The 24,507-nt window shown below is 35.4% G+C and overlaps 1 protein-coding gene across 3 annotated transcripts in view; it reads right to left on the bottom strand.

Annotated features, from left to right (window-relative positions):
- Positions 1-24,507, bottom strand: part of LOC136037125 (carboxypeptidase D-like) — a 74,283-nt gene that overhangs the window by 19,811 nt on the left and 29,965 nt on the right. For all 3 annotated transcript variants that reach the window (XM_065719612.1, XM_065719610.1, XM_065719611.1), the window contains exons 4-7: positions 23,428-23,576; positions 7,051-7,259; positions 4,593-4,778; positions 2,170-2,288 (exon numbers count right to left, since the gene is read on the bottom strand). In XM_065719612.1, coding sequence (XP_065575684.1) covers positions 2,170-2,288; positions 4,593-4,778; positions 7,051-7,259; positions 23,428-23,576 — 663 coding nt within the window. The remainder of the gene's footprint in view (positions 1-2,169; positions 2,289-4,592; positions 4,779-7,050; positions 7,260-23,427; positions 23,577-24,507) is intronic.

Below are 24,507 nucleotides of genomic sequence, written 5' to 3'. Positions count from 1 at the left end.
AATACCCATGTAGCAAAAAGGCCATGAGGCATTGAAAATTCCGTTTAATTATGTGTACTGCCATCCGTCCCTTTTTTTATTTCAAAAGATTTCAAGAAAAATGTTTTGTGCCTTCTGTAGGGACTTTCTTGTCTGAGATTTAACCAAAAAAACACTTAAATTATGGTATGTAGCTGAATAATGTGGACATAATTTTTTACAAGCCCAATAAGTGTATAATGGCCTAAAAGAGGGACGTTCCACATTTTCGAGTATTGTTTTCTTCAAAAAACTTCGCTGTACAGACTTTTGCTTTGAATTTACTAAATTAGATAGGAAGTTTCTTTACTCATAGGATTCAGAACTGGGAAAAAAATTATTTTTGATTTCTAAACGTCAATAGTTTGTATAATAAAATTTCTGTTTATTTGGGGTGCATCAAATTCAAAACCTTTAAAATGTGATTCAATTTGTTTTGATTTTTATGCCAAAAAATTCTCCATGATTGTGCGTATATCGGATTAATGACGCTTCTTGACTATTAGAGTCCCTGCGTTTTTCCTGCAGTGTGTTGTTTCAGCTGAATTTGAACTATTTGAATCTATCATTGCAACTGATCGAAAATTCCCAGATGCAGAAGGCCTAATACTAATGGAATAGCTATACTGGAATTGCTTCCAACTTGGGGTACATACACATTTGAAGGTTTGAGAAAGGCTCTCTTGTGAGATTTTAGAGACGGTTTATAGTCAATTAACCAAAATGGTACATATGACACTGGTTTGGCACATTATACTATTATAAACAGGGGTGGAATATCTAGCTAGAATACGCAAATGGTTCAAAAGAGGTGAAGATTTGGAAAACCTGTTGTATATTGTATTAACATGGAAATGAGTTTAGCTTAGAATTTATTTTGGGTGTTGATGCCAGTTCTAAAAAAAATAGATTTCCAAAAGAACTCCTCACAGTGTTCACTTAACACTAATGAGTTAATCTGCCATTACGTCAAATTAATTTTCAGAGTTTTTATACGAAATCCATCTTCCGTCTGAGGCAAGCTTCAAAGTAAAAAAAAGCAGCTTAAAGTTACTCATCAAAAATTTTAGGAAAAGGGCTACACCAATGCTACGAAATATGTTTTAAGCTTTTTATTATCTAGTAAGATCACTTTTTTCAAATTTCTTTTGACCCGTATTCTAGGGAATTATATCTTCTCGTACGATTTTTTTGGGGTAGTCTCTTGTCTACAATATATATACAAAAACAAATTATCTTAGCCAAAACACTAATAATGCTGTTTCGAATGTGTTTGTGATTTTTTTTTTTACTGAAATAGAGTTTTTCCTTCAAGCTAAGATTGTCTCAAGTATTATACAGAATTAAAATTTAACTTACTTTGAAATAAATCAATAAATCATTCTTTGTCCTGGCTGAGTGGTTGGCGCACTGGCGTGGGAATTCTTTGCCCAAGGGGCACAGGTTCAATCCCAGCTGTGACTCGTTATTTAGTTTGGGACTGGGTCAGTGGCGTGATTCTGTAAGCTCAGCCAGAGTCGACCCAGCTCTAAATGGGTACCTGGAGAAATCTGGGGAAGGTAAGCAGGAAGGGTGTGTGAAAGCACAAGATGGTTGGCCCCCAGCCCCCCATTGCACTTCCTGGTTGAAGGGCCATGAAACGGAGATCAGCACCACCGGTTTGGACCTTAAGGGTCTTGTGCCGTCTTACTTACTTACTTGCTTTTTCCTCTCAATTCTATCCCGGATGTATGTCCAAGCGATCTTGTCGCATATGGAAAACCAAATGGGTACGGAGGTATGAGTATCAAATTCGTCTTTTCTCACACCAAAGCATTCTAGCGATTGATACTAATCTAGTTTCGTAAGCAACGCTGGAATTTTTGGTGCCAAAAGAGACGAAAGAGATTCAAAAAGTTCTCTAGTGAAAAAAAAGTTAAGCATTGGCTCTCTAAATGTAGCCTTCTTACTATCTTTATGGCGCACTTCAAAAGCGTGCAATCAAAGAGTTTTTTTTTCTTTTTCTTTTTACCGTTGTTAGGACGGACAATTCTTCAAAAAAACTGGTAACACGTAAAACGAAATTCACTAAAGAAAGGCTTAGTAAAAATTACAATGGCGGCTCCTCGAATAGTCTTTTGGCTTTATTAAATTGCTTCCATAATTTCTTACGTTTCTATTGTCCAGCCACACTTTTTCTATATCATGTGGTTCAATGTACTTGCAGCATGAGATGTAGGCCGTAATCTCCAAGATGCCATGCTTTGCATAGTTGTAGTCTTGCATACTCCCTATAGAGAATAAATCCAAATTATTGATATACTAATTCAACTATATACTAATTCAACACACTAATATACTAACTCATGCTATTTTTTCTCTATTGAGAAGCGGAATAAACCCTTTTCTCTATCATCTCTGATGGAATTAGTATGGTAATGTGTCTATACGTGTGCGGCTAGGTAGTCATTTTTGAAACTCCATCACTGTTCGAAAAGATGTAAAACAAGGCTCTGTGCGTAGTCCAGCTCTTTTCAATAATGTCAGCCACCTTTGTTACGCAGACGATATTCTTCTACTGTCCGATAGTTTCCAAGTTTTCGAAAATATATTTAATATAGTTTGCTCTCGTCTCAATGAGATTGGGCTTCAAGTCGCCTCCTCTAAAGCTGAGCTTCTCGTCTACGGTTCGTCTCAACAACATCCCATTACTATCAATGTTGCCCCAAAAGCTATTGCTGGATCGTCTTCTCTGAATTATTCAGAGATCTCCAAATCTCCCGTTTGGATCAAATATTAAAACTACTAAAACACTTGTTATCTCAGCGTTGAAAGGAAGGCTTAGAAAATCGTTGCTCGGGTTGAAAGCCAATTTCACAAAGTAGCCCGGGCAGATTCTACAACGCTTTTCTTGTCCCACTTATCTTCTTCTTAGTGCCTTCACGAATTTTTTTCACAATATCTCAGCGGAAGAAAATTATATTATTTGTTTTCGCAAATATCTTCTGCACTTGCCGCTTGGACTCCTCTGTCTTTTGTTTTTGTACTCTACTAAGTGTATTTCATGCACATAAAGAAGGTTGAAATGAATTATTAAGATAACTAACAGTTACTTATTTCACGCTTAAAAAATGCTTGAGCTTCCTGGGGTAGATCACATGCCGAAAGAAAGTGTTTATTTTTTTGTTCTGCTTTACTTCTGATCCACTCTCAGTAGAGCCAACGAAAATCGAGCAAGGAAGTCACGTACAGCTCGATTCAAGGTGGCTGAGAACGGATTTCTCCAGGTACCAATTTTGAACCGGGTCGGATGAGAATACAGAGTTACGTCACTGACTTCTGTTTTATACCAAATCACCAGTTACACCATAAGTTGAACCACTGTCCGCACGGACAAAGGATTTCAAATCCCTATCTAATCACTCAGCTAACCGGCTCAAATTCCATTAGGACGACTCAAGAACTTTATAGCTAAGCTCTAACCCCCAATGACACACTATCACAATTGTGTGACAACTATATTGTTCACAATAATTGAAAGGGCAAAAAAAATGGGCCTTCGAGGATGACACGACCCCCAAATCTCTCAGAGAAAGCCCTGTAAATTATGCAAGTTGTCTATCGTATACATATAAGTTTTATAATGGAAAAGTGTCCAAAAAGACTATGGGTATTATGTTGAAACTCTGGGTATTGTGCTGAATTAAATCAAGTGAAAATATTTGCATCCAGGGTATCAAAATGAAGTCTCTTTCATGTCTAATTGGTGGCTAAGGGTATTAAGTTGAGAGTTTTAGGGAATGGTAAGGAAATAATGAACTAAATCAAAAGACACCATCTATTTGTCAAAATGGTGTGTCTGCAGAATCTGAGGAACAGCTAAGGGTATTAAGCTGAAAATTTCAGAGATTGCTGAGAGGGATGCTGAACTGGATCAAATAACATATTTTTGAACCACATGAAATCGAACCATTGGAATAATATCCAAAGTTGTATAATAAATAAATTATTAAAATTTGTTGCAAAATTTTGTCCAAAGCAAGCCCAAACTGTTAATTCTTAGACAGAAAAAACGAGAAAAACTTTATAAATAATTTTTTTAGCAAATAAAAGAAAACAATCTAATTAAAAACGAACAGATATTTGTTTAAAATATTAACAATATTAATTTTGGAAACAAGTTTTTGATCTATTAAAGTTATAAAAGGAAAAAGATTTGAAACATATCTTGTTTTCAGTAAGGCCGAAATGACGCCTTGGCTTTTAGAAAGCCTAAGGGTGTTAGCCCTACTCCTGAGTGTGGTAATTTCTCGTCGTTTTATTGTTATTTGATTGTTCATTGTCGTTTCTGTTTTTATTTGGTCTGATTTATTTATTGAAAGTAACTTCTCTTCGTTTTAAGTTTTAGTAACTACATGGCCATATTTATGCTCGTCTTTGGTTTAATAAGAATTTTGTTTATAAAAGATTTTTTTTTAATTGACAAACAAACAAAAATTGAATCTTACAATGGAAAAAGTACAGTTAATTGTTTAACAAAGTAAACGAAATTTGATGCTTGTACATGTCCCGATTCATTTCAAAATTGAGGTTACCTTTCATAACTTGCCAGGAGGCTCCATTTATAGTCCCATTAGGGAACCCAAGGTCTGTCGTCCTTCCGTCAATGTTGCAAGGTCTACCAAGGAACATGGAATCATGATTTGTCGCATACGTCGAGGCAAGATGACGAAACATGTCATCATCGGGGGTAAGAGATTCGATATTTCCAGCCGAAAATACTGAAATATATATTCAAAAGCTGATATACGTGATTACTCGTCCTTTCATACTTTCTCTAGCTCTTTCTGTCTGTCTTTCTCTGTCTCTCTCTCTCTCTCTCTCTCTCTCTCTCTCTCTCTCTCTCTCTCTCTCTCTCTCTCTATTTCTCTCTCTCTCTTTGTCTCTATCTTTCTCTCTTTTTCTTTCTATCTTTCTTTCTCTCTCTGCCCTCCCCTCTCTCCCTATCCCTTTCTTTCTCTATCCCTTTCCCTGATTCACTCTTTTCTCCCTCTTTCCTTCTATCTTTCTCTGTCTCCTCCCCCTCTCTCTATCTGTCAATGTCTCTATTGAGTTCCTATGTCTCTTTTTGTCTGATTTCCTTTTTTAATCTTTGATAAATGTATTCTGTTCATTGATAATGTATCCTGTTAATTGACAAATGTATTCTGTTCATTTTATTCTCTCTCGGTTAGATCACCCATGTCAAATAGGATTAAAATATTATCAATTTTTAGTACTGAAAAAAAAAATGCATTATATCTGGTCAAAAGCTATGACCTGTCTTAAGATAATATACATTACTCGAATTTATTTGGGTAGTCCTTTTGCAAATTGACTTATTAGGGAAATTTAGGAAACCTAGTTAGACTGTGATTTGCACCCAATTTTTATATCAAAAAAAGTTTGAAACATATTTTTTTTGCTAGCTTAGGACAATATTACTATCGAAAATCAACATTATCAATAAACATAAATAAGACATTTTCTTAACAATAAAATCATTTTAAACAAATTAAAGTTTTAATAAACCTCTAAAGAACTACTGATGTATAATACAAACAAATTTTGAAACACATTTTTTGGCTAGCTTGGGATAATCAGAGGCGCCATTTGGGGGGGTCAGGGGTGGGCAAATGCCCACCCCTGATTTTCCAGGGGGGCCCAAGCTTCGACCACAAAGGGCCCTTTTCCGGCCATAATTATCCATTATGTCCAACATAATCCATTCTGTTCAAATGATCTGAACTAACTGCCCGCCAATTTAGCCAAAGAGTGTAATTACCTGACGACCCTTGGGGTAATTACGCTATTTGCTATTAATCATTGTAAACTTAGAAAGTAGGTTAGATTCATAATAAAAGTCTCAAGTTTCGTCAAATGCCCCATGCCCACCCCAAGATTTGGCCCAAATGGCGCCTCTGAGGATAATATCACTATCGAAAATCAACATTATCAAATAAACATCACTAAGAAATTTTCTTTAGAATATGATCATTTTAAACAAATTAAAGTTTTAATAAATCCCTAAAGAACTACTGATGATATATTATGTTTACAAGCTATAGATACCGAATTGGCAATACAATTTTGGGAAATTTTTCAGTCAAATGCAGGGATTCCTTAGTTTTAAGGTGCACTTCTCTTGGACCCATGGTTTGATAATTCCAGTTTTTTAGAAGAAAGGTTGTATTGTATCCTGATAAAAGGATCTAGTATTTGGAACTATGTTTTTTCTTGGATAATTTTTAAAGCTGAAAAAAAATTGATGAAACTAAACTGTGCAAAGGATTATAATGTGTCGTCGAAGTTTGATTGACATGGACATTGATTGAAATGAGATGGATAAGTTAACTTCAACTTGTTTCTTTTTTTTGTAATCAAAAAGATACTACCATATATTTTTACACAATTTCAAAATTAAATTGTGAATCAACGAAAATATGTTGTTTTCACTCGCTGGCATAACGGATAAGAAAATGCTAATCGAAAATATTGACGAACATTAAAGCACTAGACTTTTTCAAAAATGGAACAGGGTAGACCTTGTCACAAATCCCAGCTTGCTCTTAAAAATTAAAACGATTTAAGGGTTTCATGTTTAATATGAAAAATTGGAAGATGATACTAAAAATAGTTTTCTTTTTCAAATAAATAGATTATCCTTATAGCTTTCATTAAGTTTCACTTCAAGGTTTGATTTTGGGTATATTATTATTACTTTGTTCTTAAGGGTATTAGCTGAACGAGAGCTTTGTGGAAGAAGCAATAGCCAAAGAACAACTGCTTTTTTGGATACATTACTCTTAAATATTGCCTCTTAAGTTTAAACCAAAACACCATTTGGAGAAAGCAGAGGGGCTTGGCTTTCCCAACCTCCTCGGGGGATCACAGGATTGCCTTATAAGCCAAGTGTTTTTAAAGGATTGTTGACCGAAGCATAGCCTGCACACCACCTATATTCTTATAGAACGTCATTCGCATTTTCTACATCCTATTTTCAATAGCTTTTACCTGCAGCATGCTTTCTATCTTCAAACGAAGCACTATCATATGGATATGTGGCAACGACTGCACCACTTCTAAAACTGATTGACATAACAAATGGTATTTCTTCCATCCACTTTTGTATTGCATCTCTTTCAGGTGCTGGTCCGCTTTTTGGAGTCTTGCCAAAAATATGTGGAAAAGAGCGATTCAAGTCCACATCTGCTGCATTCTTTCTGCAAAAATCATCTTGAAATACGTGATTCCATATAACTAAAGACCTTGCATATATAAAGCCGTATGTACTAATAATGACGTCACATGCAAACGCTCTTTTTACAAACAAACCAACATGCATACACTCGTTTTTATATAGATAGATAAATAGATAGATACTATACAATTTAACTGCGTAAAACTTGCGAATATACAACATTCTTCGCTGTCCAATTGTCGCTGCATATAAATAGATTGTCAGGTTTACCGACCCTCGAACATGCAACGTACAATTGTCCATGGGAAAAACAATCAGTATTAAGATCTATACCACATTTTTCTAATGATTGACCTTGAGCTTTGTTAACGGTGATTGCAAATGCTAATCGAATTGGGAATTGCAATCTTTTAAATTGAAAAGGCAGATCCGTTGGAATCATGGGAATGCGAGGAATAAGAACAGCCTCACCCTCAAAAGGCCCTGTCAAGATTGTGGCCTCTATTAGGTTTTCCATTGTTTTTTTTTACGGCAAGTCGCGTGCCATTGCAAAGCTTTGGTGGGTTGATATTTCTTAAAAGTATTATTGGTACGCCTATTTTTAGTTGTAGCACGTGTGGTGGAAACCCTGAAAGATCCACGGAATTTAAAAATTCAGATAGATAATTAACCGCTTCATTTGGTTCCAAAACTGTGTCGACTGACTTGTAAAGGACTGCCTGGTCTCGAATCTTGGTCAAAACAATATTGTTGATTTCGTGGACGTCTATATTTTTGGGTGCGAGAATCGCTCTTTCACTTAGCCATTTATTATTTTTATAATTTTTTAGAATATTCGGAAATACTTTTTCAATCAATTCATTTTTGGACGTCACTAAATTACAGAAATCAGCAGGTAGTTGTATACGTCCTGAAATTGAGTCTACTGGGAGCTATCCGTTTCTAATTGCCAGCAATTGATCTGAAAATGTTTGACCAGAGTCATCGTTTTGCAATCGGACACGCATATTTGTAGTTAATTTTAATGTTTTTACGTGTGCCCATAAATTAGAATTTTTCAGGCAAGCATTCATTTCGTCTGCAGGAGTTGATCTAGGTATTATAGGTAATGTTTGCCTGAAATCTCCCGCAAGCAATATTAATGTGCTGCCAAAGGGTTTCGACTTCCCTCGCAAATCTTTCAAGCATTGATCCAGAGCCTCGAGCGATTTTTTGTGTGCCATTGTGCACTCATCCCAAATAATAAGTTTGCATTGCTGCAATACTTTACCCATCCCAGATGATTTGGAAATATTGCACGTGGGAGTTTCTGTAAAATGCAAATTCAGAGGCAATTTCAAAGCGGAATGAGCAGTTCTTCCACCAGGCAGCAATGTTGCGGCTATTCCGGATGACGCAATTGCCAACGCTATATCATTTTTTGATCGAATTGATGCCAGAATCAGTTTTATCACAAACGATTTACCAGTACCTCATGGCGCATCCAAAAAGAAAATTTCTCCAACGTTGTTATCGACACAATGCATTATCGTATCATAAATGTCTTTTTGTTCCGACTTTAACTTGGAAATGTTATTTTGTACATACGACAATAGATCACTCGTACTGTAACTTTGTTCACGATCCAATTCTACACATGTCAAAACAGCAGCGCTACGGTTAGGTGAAGGCATTCCCAAATCCTGAAGAGGTTTGTTTGCCATACGTACGCACAAATCTTCTATAATAACTAAAGTGTAGTTATAAATTTCTGATGTAAAATCAAAAGTCATATCTGACGTCTCTAACTGTTTTCGATGGAGTATATCTTCGGACATTTTTGACTTATATTTTTCCCATAACTCTGTAGGAGATGATGGAGAGCAAGTTGTTAAAATGATGCCAAACAATGCACGAATTTGACTTGGGGTTGACGTTTCGCACGCGTCATTGATGCAGTTATCCTAGTGTTGGTCATTCTCCAATAAATTCAGAGCTTGGCATGCACTACGGTAAGTGTCATGTATAGTACCGTTTACAGTTCTCAAATACTCAAAGGATGTCGGACCGGGTACATTCACCAAAAGCAGGCGTAGAAAGAAGCATTCATGTTGATTGGGGTGAACGGTGTAGAGTCTTCCTATCGTGGTATCTTTGAAGATGGTAGGTTGCCCGTCGACTGACTTACCCTGTTTTCGACGTTCAAATACTTTATTTTTAGTATCCCACGTGTAATACGAAGGCACTTCAGTATACAGCAGTTTTTTTGCAAAAGAATCATTTTTGCAAAGCGAAAAGAAAGCGGTTAACTTTGTATCCGGTGGATTCAGGGCTCTTTGTTGCACGTTGGTTTCCGAGAAATAAACACGTTGACCATTCTGTAAATGTACCGCTATGTGAACAACAGCTGGACTACGTTCATGTATCGGAAATGAAAGAATTTGCCAAACAGCTTCATTACTGCTTATGTTCTGATTTGTGACAAAAAAACGCTTAGATTCTGACGTAGTTCCAGTAAGGAAAGTCTTCAATGGCTCTGGTGGTGCAGCCAATAGAGGAAGTTTAACTTTTCCTGAGGCGCAACACATTCCCATTGTTTCACCATTGAATTTCAAGGCCTTGCAATAGGGACAAATTTTAGACATTGTCCCGATTTGAACACATCTACTCAAGCTATAATCATCGACTGGGCTGTACCTGAATGCCAGGCGATAACTTTCAGGTTGCTCTGATTCCTCGGCACGCTTTCTTTTCTTACTTTCTCTATCAGCAGCAAGCCTGATTTCTTGCTGTTCTTGTGATTCCTCGGCACGCCTTCTTTTTTCACTTTCTCTTTTAGCAGCAAGTCTGCTTTCGCGTTGCTCTGGTAGTTCCTCGGCACGCTTTCTGTTCTTTCTTTCTCTATCAGCCTCAAGCCTGTTTCCTTGCTGTTCTTTTGATTCCTCGGCACGCTTTCTTTTCTGACTTTCTCTATCAGCAGCAAGTTTTTTGGCATAGACTCTTTGAGCATCTTCCTCGGCTGTTGCCATAGTAAGTTCATCAGTCATTTTAAACTTAAACATTACTAGATTTCTACGTGAACGCATGTCTTAAATATCTTTAATGACGTCACCGTCATAACAAAAATGACGACAACTAACTTCATGACGTCAGTCAACACACAAACATGACGTCACCTAACAGACACATCCACAGACAACTTATTTTTATAACTATACTAGCTGTTGGGGTGGCGCTTCGCGCCACCCCAACACCTAGTTGATGGGGGCGCTTCGCGCCCCCCCAAGCCCCCCGCGCGCGTAAGTCGTTACACGCCATATTAGTTACGCGCCATTGTAGTTGTGTCCCTATGTCCCACCTGTGAATATAGATATATATATATATGTTTTTAACTACGTAAAACTTGCGAATATACAACATTCTTTGCTGTCCCATTGTCTGTGCATATAAATAGATTGTTTACCGACTCTTGAAAATGCAACATATAATGGTCCATGGGAAAACAATCCGTATTCAGATCTATACCTCATGATTCTAATGATTGCCCTTGAGCTTTGTTGATGGTGATTGCTAATCTACCATTCCCTGTGTCGCCATCGTCATTTATATATCCCCTTGTGCCCCCCGGCATCCCCTTTGTAGTTTTGTCCCTGTGTCCAGGTCGTCATTTGTGTCCCGGTGTCCCAGTCTGTGATTTCTCTTTGAGTGTCCCGGGCGTCATTTATATTCCATGTGTCCCGGTGTCTCGGTCGTCATTTATATCCCCCTGTGCCCCCCGGCGTCCCCGTTGTAGTTGTGTCCCTGTGTCCCGGTCGTCATTTATATTCCCTGTGTCCCGGTCGTCATTTGTATCCCGGTGTCCCGGTCTGTATATACATTCGTTTTTTAGTTTTGTTTTTCTCCTTTATTTTTTTCCTTTTTTATTTTTTTTATTTTTTAGTTTATTTAGATTTTTAGATTTTTTAGTTTTTTTATTAGTTTTTATTTTTTTTTCTTTTTAGTTTTTTTGTAGTTTTTACCTTTTTTTAGTTTTTTTAGTTTTTTTTACTTATATCCTGGTCGTCATTTATACTCCCTGTGTCCCGGTCGTCATTTGTGTCCCGGTGCTTTGTTGATTGCTAATCGAACATTCCTTTTGTCCCGGTCGCTTTCTCTTTGAGTGTCGTCATTCATATTCCCTATGTGCCGGTGTCCCGGTCGTCATTTGTGTCCCGATGTCCCGGTCTGTAATTTCGTCAGTTGAAAACTTATGATGAAATAAATTTTTAATTTTTTCCCTTTTTTTGTTTTTAGTTTTTTTTTATTGGTTTTTACCTTTTTTTAGGTTTTTTAGTTTTTTTCTTTTTTCTTTTTAGTTTTTTTTGAAGTTTTTATCTTTTTAGTTTTTTTATTTTATTTATATTTTTTTAGTTTTCTTTTTCTCCTTTATTTTTCAGTTTTTTCCTTTTTTTAGTTTTTTTTCTTTTTTAGTTCTTTTAGTTTTTACCTTTTTTAGTTTTTTTTAGTTTTTTTAGTTTTTTAGCTTTTTTTATTTTTTTTTTATTAGTTTTTAGTTTATTTTATGGTTTTTTCCTTTTTTTAGTTTTTTTTTAGTTTTTTATCTTTTTTTAGTTTTTTTTTAGTTTTTAAGCTTTTTTAGATTTTTTTTTTTTTTTTTTTTTTTTTGTAGTTTTTACCTTCTTTAGATTTTTGCTTCTTTTATTTTTTTAGCTTTTTTAGTTTTTTTTCGTTTTTTCTTTTTAGTTTTTTTGTAGTTTTTATCTTTTTTTATTTTTTTTGTATTTTTATTCATATTTTTTAGTTTTATTTTTCTCTTTTATTTTTCAGTCTTTTCCTTTTTTTAGTTTTTTTCTTTTTTAGTTTTTAGTTTTTTTTTAGTTTTTTACCTTTTTTTAGTTTTTTTAGTTTTTTTAGTTTTTTAGATTTTTTAGTTTTTTTATTAGTTTTTAGTTTTTTTTGTAGTTTTTGCCTTTTTTTAGTTTTTTCAGTTTTTTTTAGTTTTTAGTTTTTTACCTTTTTTTAGTTTTTTTTTAGTTTTTTAGCTTTTTAGTTTTTTTTTCTTTTTAGTTTTTTTTTGTAGTTTTTACCTTTTTTAGTTTTTTTTCTTATTTTGTATTAGTGTGAAATAATTCAGACGTCATATGCGGACAAACATGACGTCACCTGATCCACAGATCCACACACAGACAACTTATTTTTATATATATAGGTATAATATATCTATATATATATCTATATATATATACTTATTTTTATCATGAAAAGAGAAATCACCAATGCTACAGCACAAACACAAAAAAAAAAAAAAAAAAAAAAAAAAAAAAAAGAGACAGAAGGAGAAAAGGAAGACTGTTTTCCTAAATTAGTGATTAATATAGACCAGCACTTGAATGAGGCCTTAACCCTACTCATCCATACAATCACATAGGTCAAACAGCATAGCCACACACAATCAACCATAAAGAATAATCCATGGACAGGCAGTCATGTCGTCAATAAGTATAAGTCGTCATTTACCGAACAATAGAAAAAATAATATAGACAAATAATTCAGAGGCAACACCCAACATAAGGGCTCATCAGGAGAATACACTGGCCTATATAGGGTTTCGCCACTCTAAATTCTCTACCCAGCACAGTGTTGTGGCTACCACAGAATATCCATGGCATCCCCGCGTCAGGTATCACCCCCAAAATACATGCCTATGAAAAAAAACAGCAAATGTAAAACAACCAAGTAAAACCAAAACAAGCTTATCTTGTTAATATATCCCTCCCTTTAGCAACAATAGGTAAACTAAATATTATAAATTTTACCAAATCACAAATATTAACACATTGCAAAAAACCTGAATGAACTAAACAATTATAGAATTCATCTTTACCATGTGGCTAATTTTTTAAAAAATCTGCTCAATTAGAAACACAATTCAAAATAAATGGCGCTGTGACAACATTTCTCGAACCTCCGAAATTAGTTAAAAATTTCTTTAAGTATTTCTAGATAATTCTTTTGATATTTATTTAAAAGTTCGTTATAATGAAAACTAAATTTTTTAAATTGCCAAGTTAATTTATTTGCAGAAAAACCTCTTGACATCAATTTTTGGCTTAAGATTTTACATCTATTTTTAAAATCAATATAATTACTACAAATCCTTGCATAACGAAGTAACTGTGAGAAAAACGCTGAATATGTGATATTTGAGTGTATATTACTTTCAGGGAATGGGAAACAAATCACTTCAAAATCAAAATCATCCGTTTTATTATACATTTTAAAACTTAATTTATTATTATCACAAATATTAATATTTAAATCTAAGAAATGATCTTCATGACCAGCGCCATGACTAGGCTCAAGAATAAGCTCTGATGGATATACATTTTTAGAAATATCTATGTTCACGTAGAAATCTATTAATGTTTAAGTTTAAAATGACTGATGAACTTACAATGGCAAAAGCCGATGAAGATGCTCAAAGAGTCTATGCCAAAAAACTTGCTGCTGATAGAGAAAGTCAGAAAAGAAAGCGTGCCGAAGAATCAAAAGAACAGCAAGGAAACAGGCTTGAGGCTGACAGAGAAAGAAAGAACAGAAAGCGTGCCGAGGAACTACCAGAGCAACGCGAAAGCAGATTTGCTGCTAAAAGAGAAAGTGAAAAAAGAAGGCGTGCCGAGGAATCACAAAAACAGCAAGAAATCAGACTTGCTGCTGATAGAGAAAGTAAGAAAAGAAAGCGTGCCTAGGAATCACAAGAACAGCAAGAAATCAGGCTTGCTGCTGATAGAGAAAGTAAGAAAAGAAAGCGTGCCGAGGAATCAGAGCAACCTGAAAGTTATCGCCTGGCATTGAGGTACAGCCCAGTCGATGATTATAGCTTGAGTAGATGTGTTCAAATCGGGCCAATGTCTAAAATTTGTCCCTATTGCAAGGCCTTGAAATTCAATGGTGAAACAATGGGAATGTGTTGCGCCTCAGGAAAAGTTAAACTTCCTCTATTGGCTGCACCACCAGAGCCATTGAAGACTTTCCTTTTGGAACTACGTCAGAATCTAAGCGTTTTTTGTCACAAATCAGAAAATACAACTCATGTTTCCAAATGACGTCGTTTGGAGCCCAAATCGAAAATCCAGATCAATTCATGTCTACTTTCAAAGTAAAAGGGCAAATTTATCATAGAGCAGGGTCCCTTCTACCATTCTCAGGCGAGAATCATAAATTTTTACAATTGTACTTCATCAGTGATAGAAATTCTGAATTGAATGGACGTTGCGAAATTTCTCCCAACGTTGAAAGGACAATCATTTCCCAATTGCAACATCTTTTCCACGAAAATAATAATTTAGTGCGTCTGTTCAAAACAGCCATCGATTTGATGCCTACTGATACGCATAAAATTGTTATTTCCGCTGACAAAACGCCTCCTGGCCAACATGTGCGTAGATACAATGCTCCAACTATCGACGAAGTGGCAATCGTTATGGTCGGTGATCAGTTTTTACCTCGAGATATTATTCTTCATAAGCGAAACGCTCAGGTGTTAAGAATTGCTGAAACTCATCGATGCTACGATGCCCTACAATATCCTATCATTTTTTGGGATGGAGCCGACGGCTATCACTTTAATATTAAATTGATGAATCCAGCCACTAACAAAGAAATGAATAAGAAATGCAGTGCAATGCATTCTTATTCCTATAGACTAATGATTCGGCAGGATGAAGAAAGTTATATTTTAAAATGCCGTGAATTGTTTCACCAATTTGTCGTCGATATGTATGCTAAAATTGAATCAGAACGTTTGCTATATATCCGCCTGAATCAGACCAAGCTCCGCTCTGAACAATACATTCATTTGCGAGATGCAGTTATAAATGACGGTAATACCACAAACGTTGGAAGATTAACAATTTTACCTTCGTCATATGCTGGCAGTCCCCGTCATATGCATGAATATGCTCAAGATGCTATTGCGTATGTTCTTCTCTATGGTCGTCCAGATTTATTTATTACATTTACATGTAATCAATCTTGGGACGAGATACTGCAGCTTTTACTTCAAGGACAATCGGCGGTTCATAGGCATGACATTACGGCCCGTGTCTTCCGGCAAAAGTTGAAATCACTGATAAACTACATAGTAAAACTTGAAGTGTTTGGGTCAGTGCGATGATGGATGTACTCAGTGGAATGGCAAAAACGAGGTTTGCCACACGCACATATACTAATCTGGCTACATAAAAAAATTACTTCGAACGAAATTGATGATGTGATTTCCGCTGAAATACCTGATAAAAATGTCGATAAGGGGTTACATGATATTATTGTAAAAAATATGATACATGGACCTTGCGGTGCACTGAACGAAAATTCACCATGCATGGCCAAAGGAAGGTGCACAAAGCAATATCCTCGACTTTTAGTATCCAACACAATTACTGGCAATGATGGTTACCCACAATATAGAAGAAGATCTACTGAAGATGGCGGTAAAACAGCAATAATAAAGAAGCGTAATGGTACCACCATCGAAGTAGATTACCAGTGGGTTGTTCCATATTCCCCATTGTTATCAAAACATTTAATGCACACATAAACGTTGAATCCTGTAACTCCTTAAAGGCAATCAAATACATATGTAAATACGTCAACAAAGGCAGTGACATGGCAGTTTTTGGCTTGCAGCCCGAAATCAAAGATTTCGACGAAATCGTACAATATCAGGCTGGAAGATACATAAGCAGTAATGAAGCTGTTTGGCGAATTCTTTCATTTCCGATACATGAACGTAGTCCAGCTGTTGTTCACTTAGCGGTACATTTACAGAATGGTCAACGTGTTTATTTCTCGGAAACCAACGTGCAACAAAGAGCCCTGAATCCACCGGATACAAAATTAACAGCTTTTTTTTCGCTTTGCAAAAATGATTCTTTTGCAAAAAAACTGCTGTATACTGAAGTGCCTTCGTATTACACGTGGAATACTAAAAATAAAGTATTTGAACGTCGAAAACAGGGTAAGTCAGTCGACGGCCGACCTACCATCTTCAAAGATACCACGATAGGAAGACTCTACACCGTTCACCCCAATCAACATGAATGCTTCTTTCTACGCCTGCTTTTGGTGAATGTACCCGGTCCGACATCCTTTGAGTATTTGAGAACTGTAAACGGTACTATACATGACACTTACCGTAGTGCATGCCAAGCTCTGAATTTATTGGAGAATGACCAACACTGGGATAACTGCATCAATGACGCGTGCGAAACGTCAACCCCAAGTCAAATTCGTGCATTGTTTGGCATCATTTTAACAACTTGCTCTCCATCAGCTCCTACAGAGTTATGGGAAAAATATAAGTAAAAAATGTCCGAAGATATACTCCATCGAAAACAGTTAGAGACGTCAGATATGACTTTTGATTTTACATCAGAAATTTATAACTACGCTTTAGTTATTATAGAAGATTTGTGCGTACGTATGGCAAACAAACCTCTTCAGGATTTGGGAATGCCTTCACCTAACCGTATCGCTGCTGTTTCGACATGTGTAGAATTGGATCGTGAACAAAGTTACCGTACGAGTGATCTATTGTCGTATGTACAAAATAACATTTCCAAGCTAACGTCGGAACAAAAAAACATTTATGATACGATAATGCATTGTGTCGATAACAACGTTGGAGAAATTTTCTTTTTGGATGCAACAGGAGGTACTGGTAAAACGTTTGTGATAAAACTGATTCTGGCATCAATTCGATCAAAAAATGATATAGCGTTGGCAATTGCGTCGTCCGGAATAGCCGCAACATTGCTGCCTGGTGGAAGAACTGCTCATTCCGCTTTGAAATTGCCTCTGAATTTGCATTTTACAGAAACTCCCACGTGCAATATTTCCAAATCATCTGGGATGGGTAAAGTATTGCAGCAATGCAAACTTATTATTTGGGATGAGTGCACAATGGCACACAAAAAATCGCTCGAGGCTCTGGGTCAATGCTTGAAAGATTTGCGAGGGAAGTCGAAACCCTTTGGCAGCACATTAATATTGCTTGCGGGAGATTTCAGGCAAATATTACCCATAATACCTAGATCAACTCCTGCAGACGAAATGAATGCTTGCCTGAAAAATTCTAATTTATGGGCACACGTAAAAATATTAAAATTAACTACAAATATGCGTGTCCGATTGCAAAACGATGACTCTGGTCAAACATTTTCAGATCAATTGCTGGCAATTGGAAACGGAAAGCTCCCAGTAGACTCAATTTCAGGACGTATACAACTACCTGCTGATTTCTGTAATTTAGTGACGTCCAAAAATGAATTGATTGAAAAAGTATTTCCGAATATTCTAAAAAATTATAAAAATAATAAATGGCTAAGTGAAAGAGCGATTCTCGCACCCAAAAATATAGACGTCCACGAAATCAACAACATTGTTTTGACCAAGATTCGAGGCCAGGCAGTCCTTGACAAGTCAGTCGACACAGTTTTGGAACCAAATGAAACGGTTAATTATCCATCTGAATTTTTAAATTTTTAAATAAGGTTTTGAAGCTTTGAAATAAATGCCAGTAACATTTTTCTGCAATATGAAGGAAGATATCACCAGCAGCACAATTATTCAGGCTTAATCTAAGTGAAAGGAGATGAGATAATTTCACGAATAAAAGAGAAACTGATTCACAGGTTGATTTAGGTGAGTGTTGGTATTTGAAAAGAAGCATGATGAGTCAGTGAGTATGAGTGTGGGATTCCTTAAAGTTCCCTCTAAAAACATATTATCTTTAGAATGTTGATTAATTGTTTAGTAGGGGTATGGGAGGTGAGGAGGAGTCTTTTTACTCATGTGTTGTAGATGTCCATTATTTAGGAATTTATGTATCTTAAGGAAGAAATACCTGCGGCGTGGCACTAAAAAAGAGTCAAATGACCCTTTTTGGGTCTTTATTTTCAAACGAACCAAGAATTGTTTTTCCTTTTTTTGACTTGGGGTTTCCTTATTCCAGAAACTTTCAGATATAGACAGAAGCAACCAACCTGCGTAAAAATAAAAAACATAATAATCAGAGCACTGTAAAAGCCTACACCCCTAAGCTTATTATTTTGGCCTGAGTGTTTTCTTAGTCAAGAGCTTCCTGGTTTCATGTCCTTGGTTCCTTTTAAGAGAATTTAATATTTTTTTTTCTCCTTTTTCTTGTACATTGCGGTCCACTTGACCTAAGGTCTTAATGATAAAAGCTTTTAGCCGATCAAATAGAATATGTTTCTGACCCTTTTTGGAACCCATTTTTGGAAAACCATTCTCCCAAATGGATTTTTTATACAGTACGTTTCTCCTGGCTTGAGGCTGTAAATTTCAAACTGATTGGGGATGACATGTTGCTTGGCCTAAGTCAGGACCCAATAGCACATTTCCCCCTCCCCAAAAAATATTTGGTCTATTTAGCGCAGACTCTATGTATGTTAGGGATAAAATCCCTACCGCGCCGCACTAAAAAAAAAAAGAGTTAAATAGCCCTTTTTAATTCTTTATTTTCAAACGAACCATGGTTTTCTGATCTTTGTTTTGACCTTGGTCTGATCAAGGTTTCTCTGATTCTTGAAAGCTTCAAGCTGATTAAAAAAGGTTTCTAGAACTATTTTCGAGCCCCATATTTTTTTAGGCAGGGGAGGGGGCAGATCCCAGCAAAAAACATTTTTCAGGCCCTGTTTTCACGGAAATCAATTTTTTCAGCCCTTAAAAGGCCCACATTTCGGGAGGCCATTCCCCCAAAAATTTAAAATTGATCAAGGACACAAAGTCTCTTGACCCACTGCTTGGTCACCTAACCCCCCCCCCAAAAAAAAGAAAGAAATATACAGTCCTCTTGGTCTAATGATCATACTACATAAAGGGGGTGTGAAGTCGAACAAAGAGAACTGGATACCTATTTCAACCCTTCCATAATACTCGAAGATGATAGAGAAAATTGTGCACCATCGTTTGTTTGATTTTTGACAAACAAAGGAATTATTTCCGAAACACATTTTATTCAGGACGAATCACTCGACGTCCCATGCTGTGCATTGCCATGCTGTTGGATTTTGTGAATACTTTACTTGATAAAGTTGAACATGCTCTTGCGGTATTTGTGGATTTTAGAAAGACATTTGATACAGTACATTTTAATATTTTATTACGTAGATTAGAAAGTTTGGGCGTCAGAGATTTACCTCTGAAGTAGTTCAAAAGTTTTTTAAATGGACGATCTGTTCAAGTTACATTAATGACGTTATTTCTGGTCAGTATTTTATCAAAATTGGTGTTCCGCAGGGTTCTGTTCTAGGTCCACTGCTTTATCATCTTGAATATTTTGAATATTTGTCATGTTGAATATTTAATAGAAAAGGTTAATAGTGTAATGGCTCAACTATATAATATATTGACTTGTCTTAGCCTTTTATCAGTAAAAGTGAGTAAAAATAATTTTATAAGTTAGTAGAGAGAGAACACCGATCGATCTTCGTGGAAAAATTTTACTGAGAGGAGTTCCATTGAATGAGATAAATTTTGTGCGATATCGCGGTTGTTATGTTAATTATAATTTATCTTGGAAACAACACAGCGATTTAGTTGCTTCTAAAGTAGCTAGAGGAGTTGGAGTTATTCATGGTTTGAAACATTTCAATCCGAATAAAATTTTACTTCTTTTATATTATGCAATAGTTAGTCCTTATATTTCTATACGGTTGTGTTTCATGAGCTAGTACAATCTACTCAAATTATATACATATCCAAATTTTAGTGGTGAAAATACTTGGAGAATATGTGAAAGATTTAATTAGACAGAGTCGTGATGCAGAAAGTTAAGAATCATGAATTTTGGACAGCTCAGGGAATATCAGGCACCAGTTTTAAATATCAATGTTGGAATGAGACATATTCCCGGGTTTTTTCTCATTTTTATAAGAGTTAAAGTTGCTTGTATCGGTATATTACTAGAAATGTGGATAACCTTGTGGTTGAGCATAGGCAGAGTACTTGGAGAAAATTTACGATTCGCTATTTGGGACCAAGTGTTTGGAATGTGCTTCCGGCGAGTATTAAGGCGGCAGAACATCTAAAGCAAGTTAAAACAAGATCAAAGAAATATTTATTGGGAGGAGAGGATGAGGAACCATTGTTTATTGAAAGCAATATTATACATATATATATATGTGTATATACATATATATATATATATATATATATATATATATATATATATATATATATATATATATATATATATATATATATATATATATATATATATATATATATATATATATATATATATATATATATATATATATATATATATATATACATATATATATATATATATAATATTGAGTTATTCAGTTGAATTTATAGACATTGATTGTTGTAGTCGTTTGTCATCAGAGCTTTGTTTCTTTTAGGGCGACTACTTGTTAAATGATTAAACGGTGTATGTTTTTTTTTTTTAAATAAAATTTAATTCAATTCTATGCAATCGACAATCAAAACCTGCCTCTCTTTTCGTCTATAAAACCTATTTGTAGACAATAGCCATTTTATATTGTTTACTGTCATCGGCCTAGAGACTATGGGGATTATGTCTCCGAGAAAGCATACTCACTGGATCTTTTGGACATACTGAACACAATTACTATCTAAAAATTCTGATTAGATGTCTCTGGAGGCTATGAAAGGAGACAGATAGCAAAAATGGAACAGAGAGACTGCTGGGTTTCCAGTCGAATGAATCCCTTCCCAAGTTTTTATAACCAACTCTTCTATACAAACTTAACATGGGGAAAAAAAGAAGGAAAAGGTTAAAAATACGTTGAGGGCATATGACTCTTTGTAAAGGCAAGACCAGTATATTGCCGCTCAAAACCAATTTTAATCTCTATAGTATAAGTGCAATGTTGTCAAACTAAAATCCGCCATTTATACAACCAATTACAACTTTTCTGCAGCAAACTGGAGAGCAGAGGATGGGGAGGGGGGCTGAAGATATCCGTCATCACTTTTTGTCTACACTCACGCTGATTGAAAATTTTTGTATTATTGAGGAATGTTTTTCTACTTTCCTACTCGAGGAGGATGGGGGAGGGGATTTTGGATAGGCAATGAGCCAGTTTTGGTCCCCCAGTGACACAGATTGGGAGCCCTTGTATGATTTTGGCTCAAACAGGTGGCAATGTGCCTTAATTGCTGCTAGAAAGTCGGGAGGGAGGAAGCTATGAGGTTTAATGGTCCCGATTCAGTTCTTCAATTACATATATTTAAAATCTTTGTACGATTCCGGGCCAGCAAGTAGCAATACGTCTTTTTTTATAAAGCTGGCATTGCGAAGTGTGGAGGGTCATGAAGGAGTTTCTAACCCACTTTATCCATCCAGTTTATTTTTGGCTTATTTTGCACCAAGTCATGACTTAGTTCATTTTTCCCAGAATCGCTATCCGCTTTTTCCGCAAATATTTCCAGCAATGAAACTGCCAGCCCCTTCAAATGTTAAAAAAGGTACACCTTATTTAAAAAAAAATTTTACAGAAAAATGACACCGTATACTAAAATCAACCGCTCAAGAACTTTTGACAAACGTTAAAAAAGTGAGTTTTTCTTAGTAAAAGAATTTCTTGGCACTGGGCCACTTAATAACTTTTAGTTATTGTTTTCTTTTATGAAACCAGATATAAAATTACAAACAGTAAATGGCATAAACGTTTAGGGTTGTTGTAAACTTGTGGCTATCGTGTTTATAATTACAGCACCAGGGGAACGAGCTTCGCTCGGTGAAGTAAATTTAGACAAAAAAACTGTCTCTAGCAGATTTCTCCAAGGAGAAAATCCCCCTCCCCAGGAAAGCAATATCCACATACCCTTGATTTACACATAAAAAAATTTTGCGCAATTTTTCTAGATTTAGTTATATTGACATTTATCTAATATTTCTCGCTAGTCAACTTGTGATTTGGTATCCCTTATCTACGCAAAGGGAAAAAAAGCTTACTTTACCAAAAACATAGTTCAAAATAACAATATTTCTAGTTGAGTACCTAGCTAAGGTCACTCTCAAAGCAAAGTTGAATTGACCAGTTGTGTTAATCTACAAGGTTTAATTGACCTGGAAGGCGGCTAATTAATTGAGCATTCCTTACATACAAATTTGATACAAATAGAAGATAAAATACTTTACAGATAGCCCAGGTCAGAACGTTTAAGAGTGGTAACGATGTGATTGATATTCACTTACCCTTGTCCAATGGATCGTAATTGCACTATTGGCTATTTTGAAAACCAACAGCAAACCAATAAAAGATGACGAGACTAAGAATTTGATTTTTATCTCTCAAGGAGTTTGAATGTATCAAGGAAAGGATTTTTTAAAATGACTTTTGTCTGATTCTACCAAACATATTAACAGTAGTTGCGCAAAGGTTCAAATTAGGTCAATACAACAGCTAGAGTAAGAACGTGCTTTTTCTTTGAAGTTTTGCTTAAATTTGTAATAGATGGCGCTTTCTCGCAGTCCAGAGGAAAAACAAATCTGGATAATACTTATGCTAGAGCCACACCGCAGTCAAACCTGACAACCAGCTTTTCAGTTATGTATACCTTGTAAATGATGGAATATAATGAAAAATAATTGTTTTGAAATGAATTGGAAAGTGAAATTTATGCTTGATTTATATTGCTTTATTCATTTACACTAAAAAAAACGGTAAAATTGGCACTCCTCAAGCAACAATAAATTTCTTAACCATTTTATGTAGGATATGCCAAGTGTAGCCTCATCGTTTAGCCACAGACTATATTTATAGATTTTTCTGCTTTATGCAAGCCTTGAACCAAAACGTTTTTTTTTCCATGAAAAGCTTAAAACCTTGCATTATCTTTCTTGTTAATTGCATGAATAAGTTATATGCTCTCTTTCATTTTCAGTCTGGTAATAGTGTCAGTTTTTTTTGTGGATCTGTCAACCATAATTTTCAGTTGTACAGATTTCTTCTATCTACCTAACATCTATCAATGACAAACACAGCGTGACAAGAACATTGTGAGATAAAATATATGTATGACTGTCATACAACTAATTCCGTGGATGACTATGGATGAATTAAATAAAAGTATTTTGTGGTAAAGAACGCAAGCAAAATCTGGGAATAATTAGAACTACGTCGATACGTACCTACCCTCTGTTGGTCCTCTGCACATTGTAACATTTGAATTATGATATTTTTCAGCACCGTCAGGATTCATAGATGGCAGTACATGTAGCCTCATTTTGTTCAAAAGAGATCTTACACCCGAATTTGATTGGTAGCTATTAACTAAAAACTGAAAAAGAGAATATTTTGGAATATGGAACGATTATAGCAAACATAAGGATGTATAGTACGATTATTGCAAACATATATGTATCATAGAGGATACTAACTTTTTTTTGCAAAGAAAAGAGACATTCTTAACGGCCTGGGATTGCCAAGAAATCTTAAGCCGGAGCCTTATGCCGGCGAAATCTTAAGCCAGAAAATCAATTGAAAAATAGGTTATGCATATATTTTTTATTGTTTATCGGTCTATAATTTTTTGATTATTCAGATTTAAGTCGGAATTAATCTCCTTTTCCCCTAACGCTCAACATCAGAGTATCCTTTGCTTTTCATAAAAAAAAAGATATATTAAAAACTACAATAATCAAAGATTTATAATTTCTCCCATAATTCTTTAGAAAGAGACACTATTAAGAAGAAAAAAAATTAGCCCTAAACCATTTTTTTCGTGCATTTGTAGAGGTCTAAAAGCCATAGCATTTTCTAGAAGAGGATGAGGGACATGAAGGAGCATATTTTTATTCCATATTGTCTTAGACCTTCACAAATGTTTGAGGGGATATTCAAAATGCCCCCCTCCTGCAAATATTGCTGAAGAATTGTAGGAGAAACACATACACATTTTTATTGTAAAACTTATTGTTGACGTCATTACCATTACCATCGATGTCATTGAATCTGTTGCTATTATCAGCGACTAAATTGTAGTCAGCATCAATATCAGTTTTCTTTTTAAAGTCTACAGGTCTCATTTCTCATCGTCAAGATGGTTTATTTACATTACACCCCAGTCCCTCTAAATTACCTTTGCAAAGTTTTTTTTCATTTGTACCTTCTTTTATCCTTTCGCTACTTCTATTATGAAGTTGCTATATCAGTCTTGGAATCCCCCATTTCAAAAAATCAATTTGGCTTGGGGACTTGTTTAAAAAATG

The sequence above is a fragment of the Artemia franciscana genome, chromosome 16 (genome assembly GCF_032884065.1).
Source record: "Artemia franciscana chromosome 16, ASM3288406v1, whole genome shotgun sequence".
NCBI lineage: Eukaryota > Metazoa > Arthropoda > Branchiopoda > Anostraca > Artemiidae > Artemia > Artemia franciscana.
This window is presented reverse-complemented; position numbering and strand designations above follow the sequence as displayed.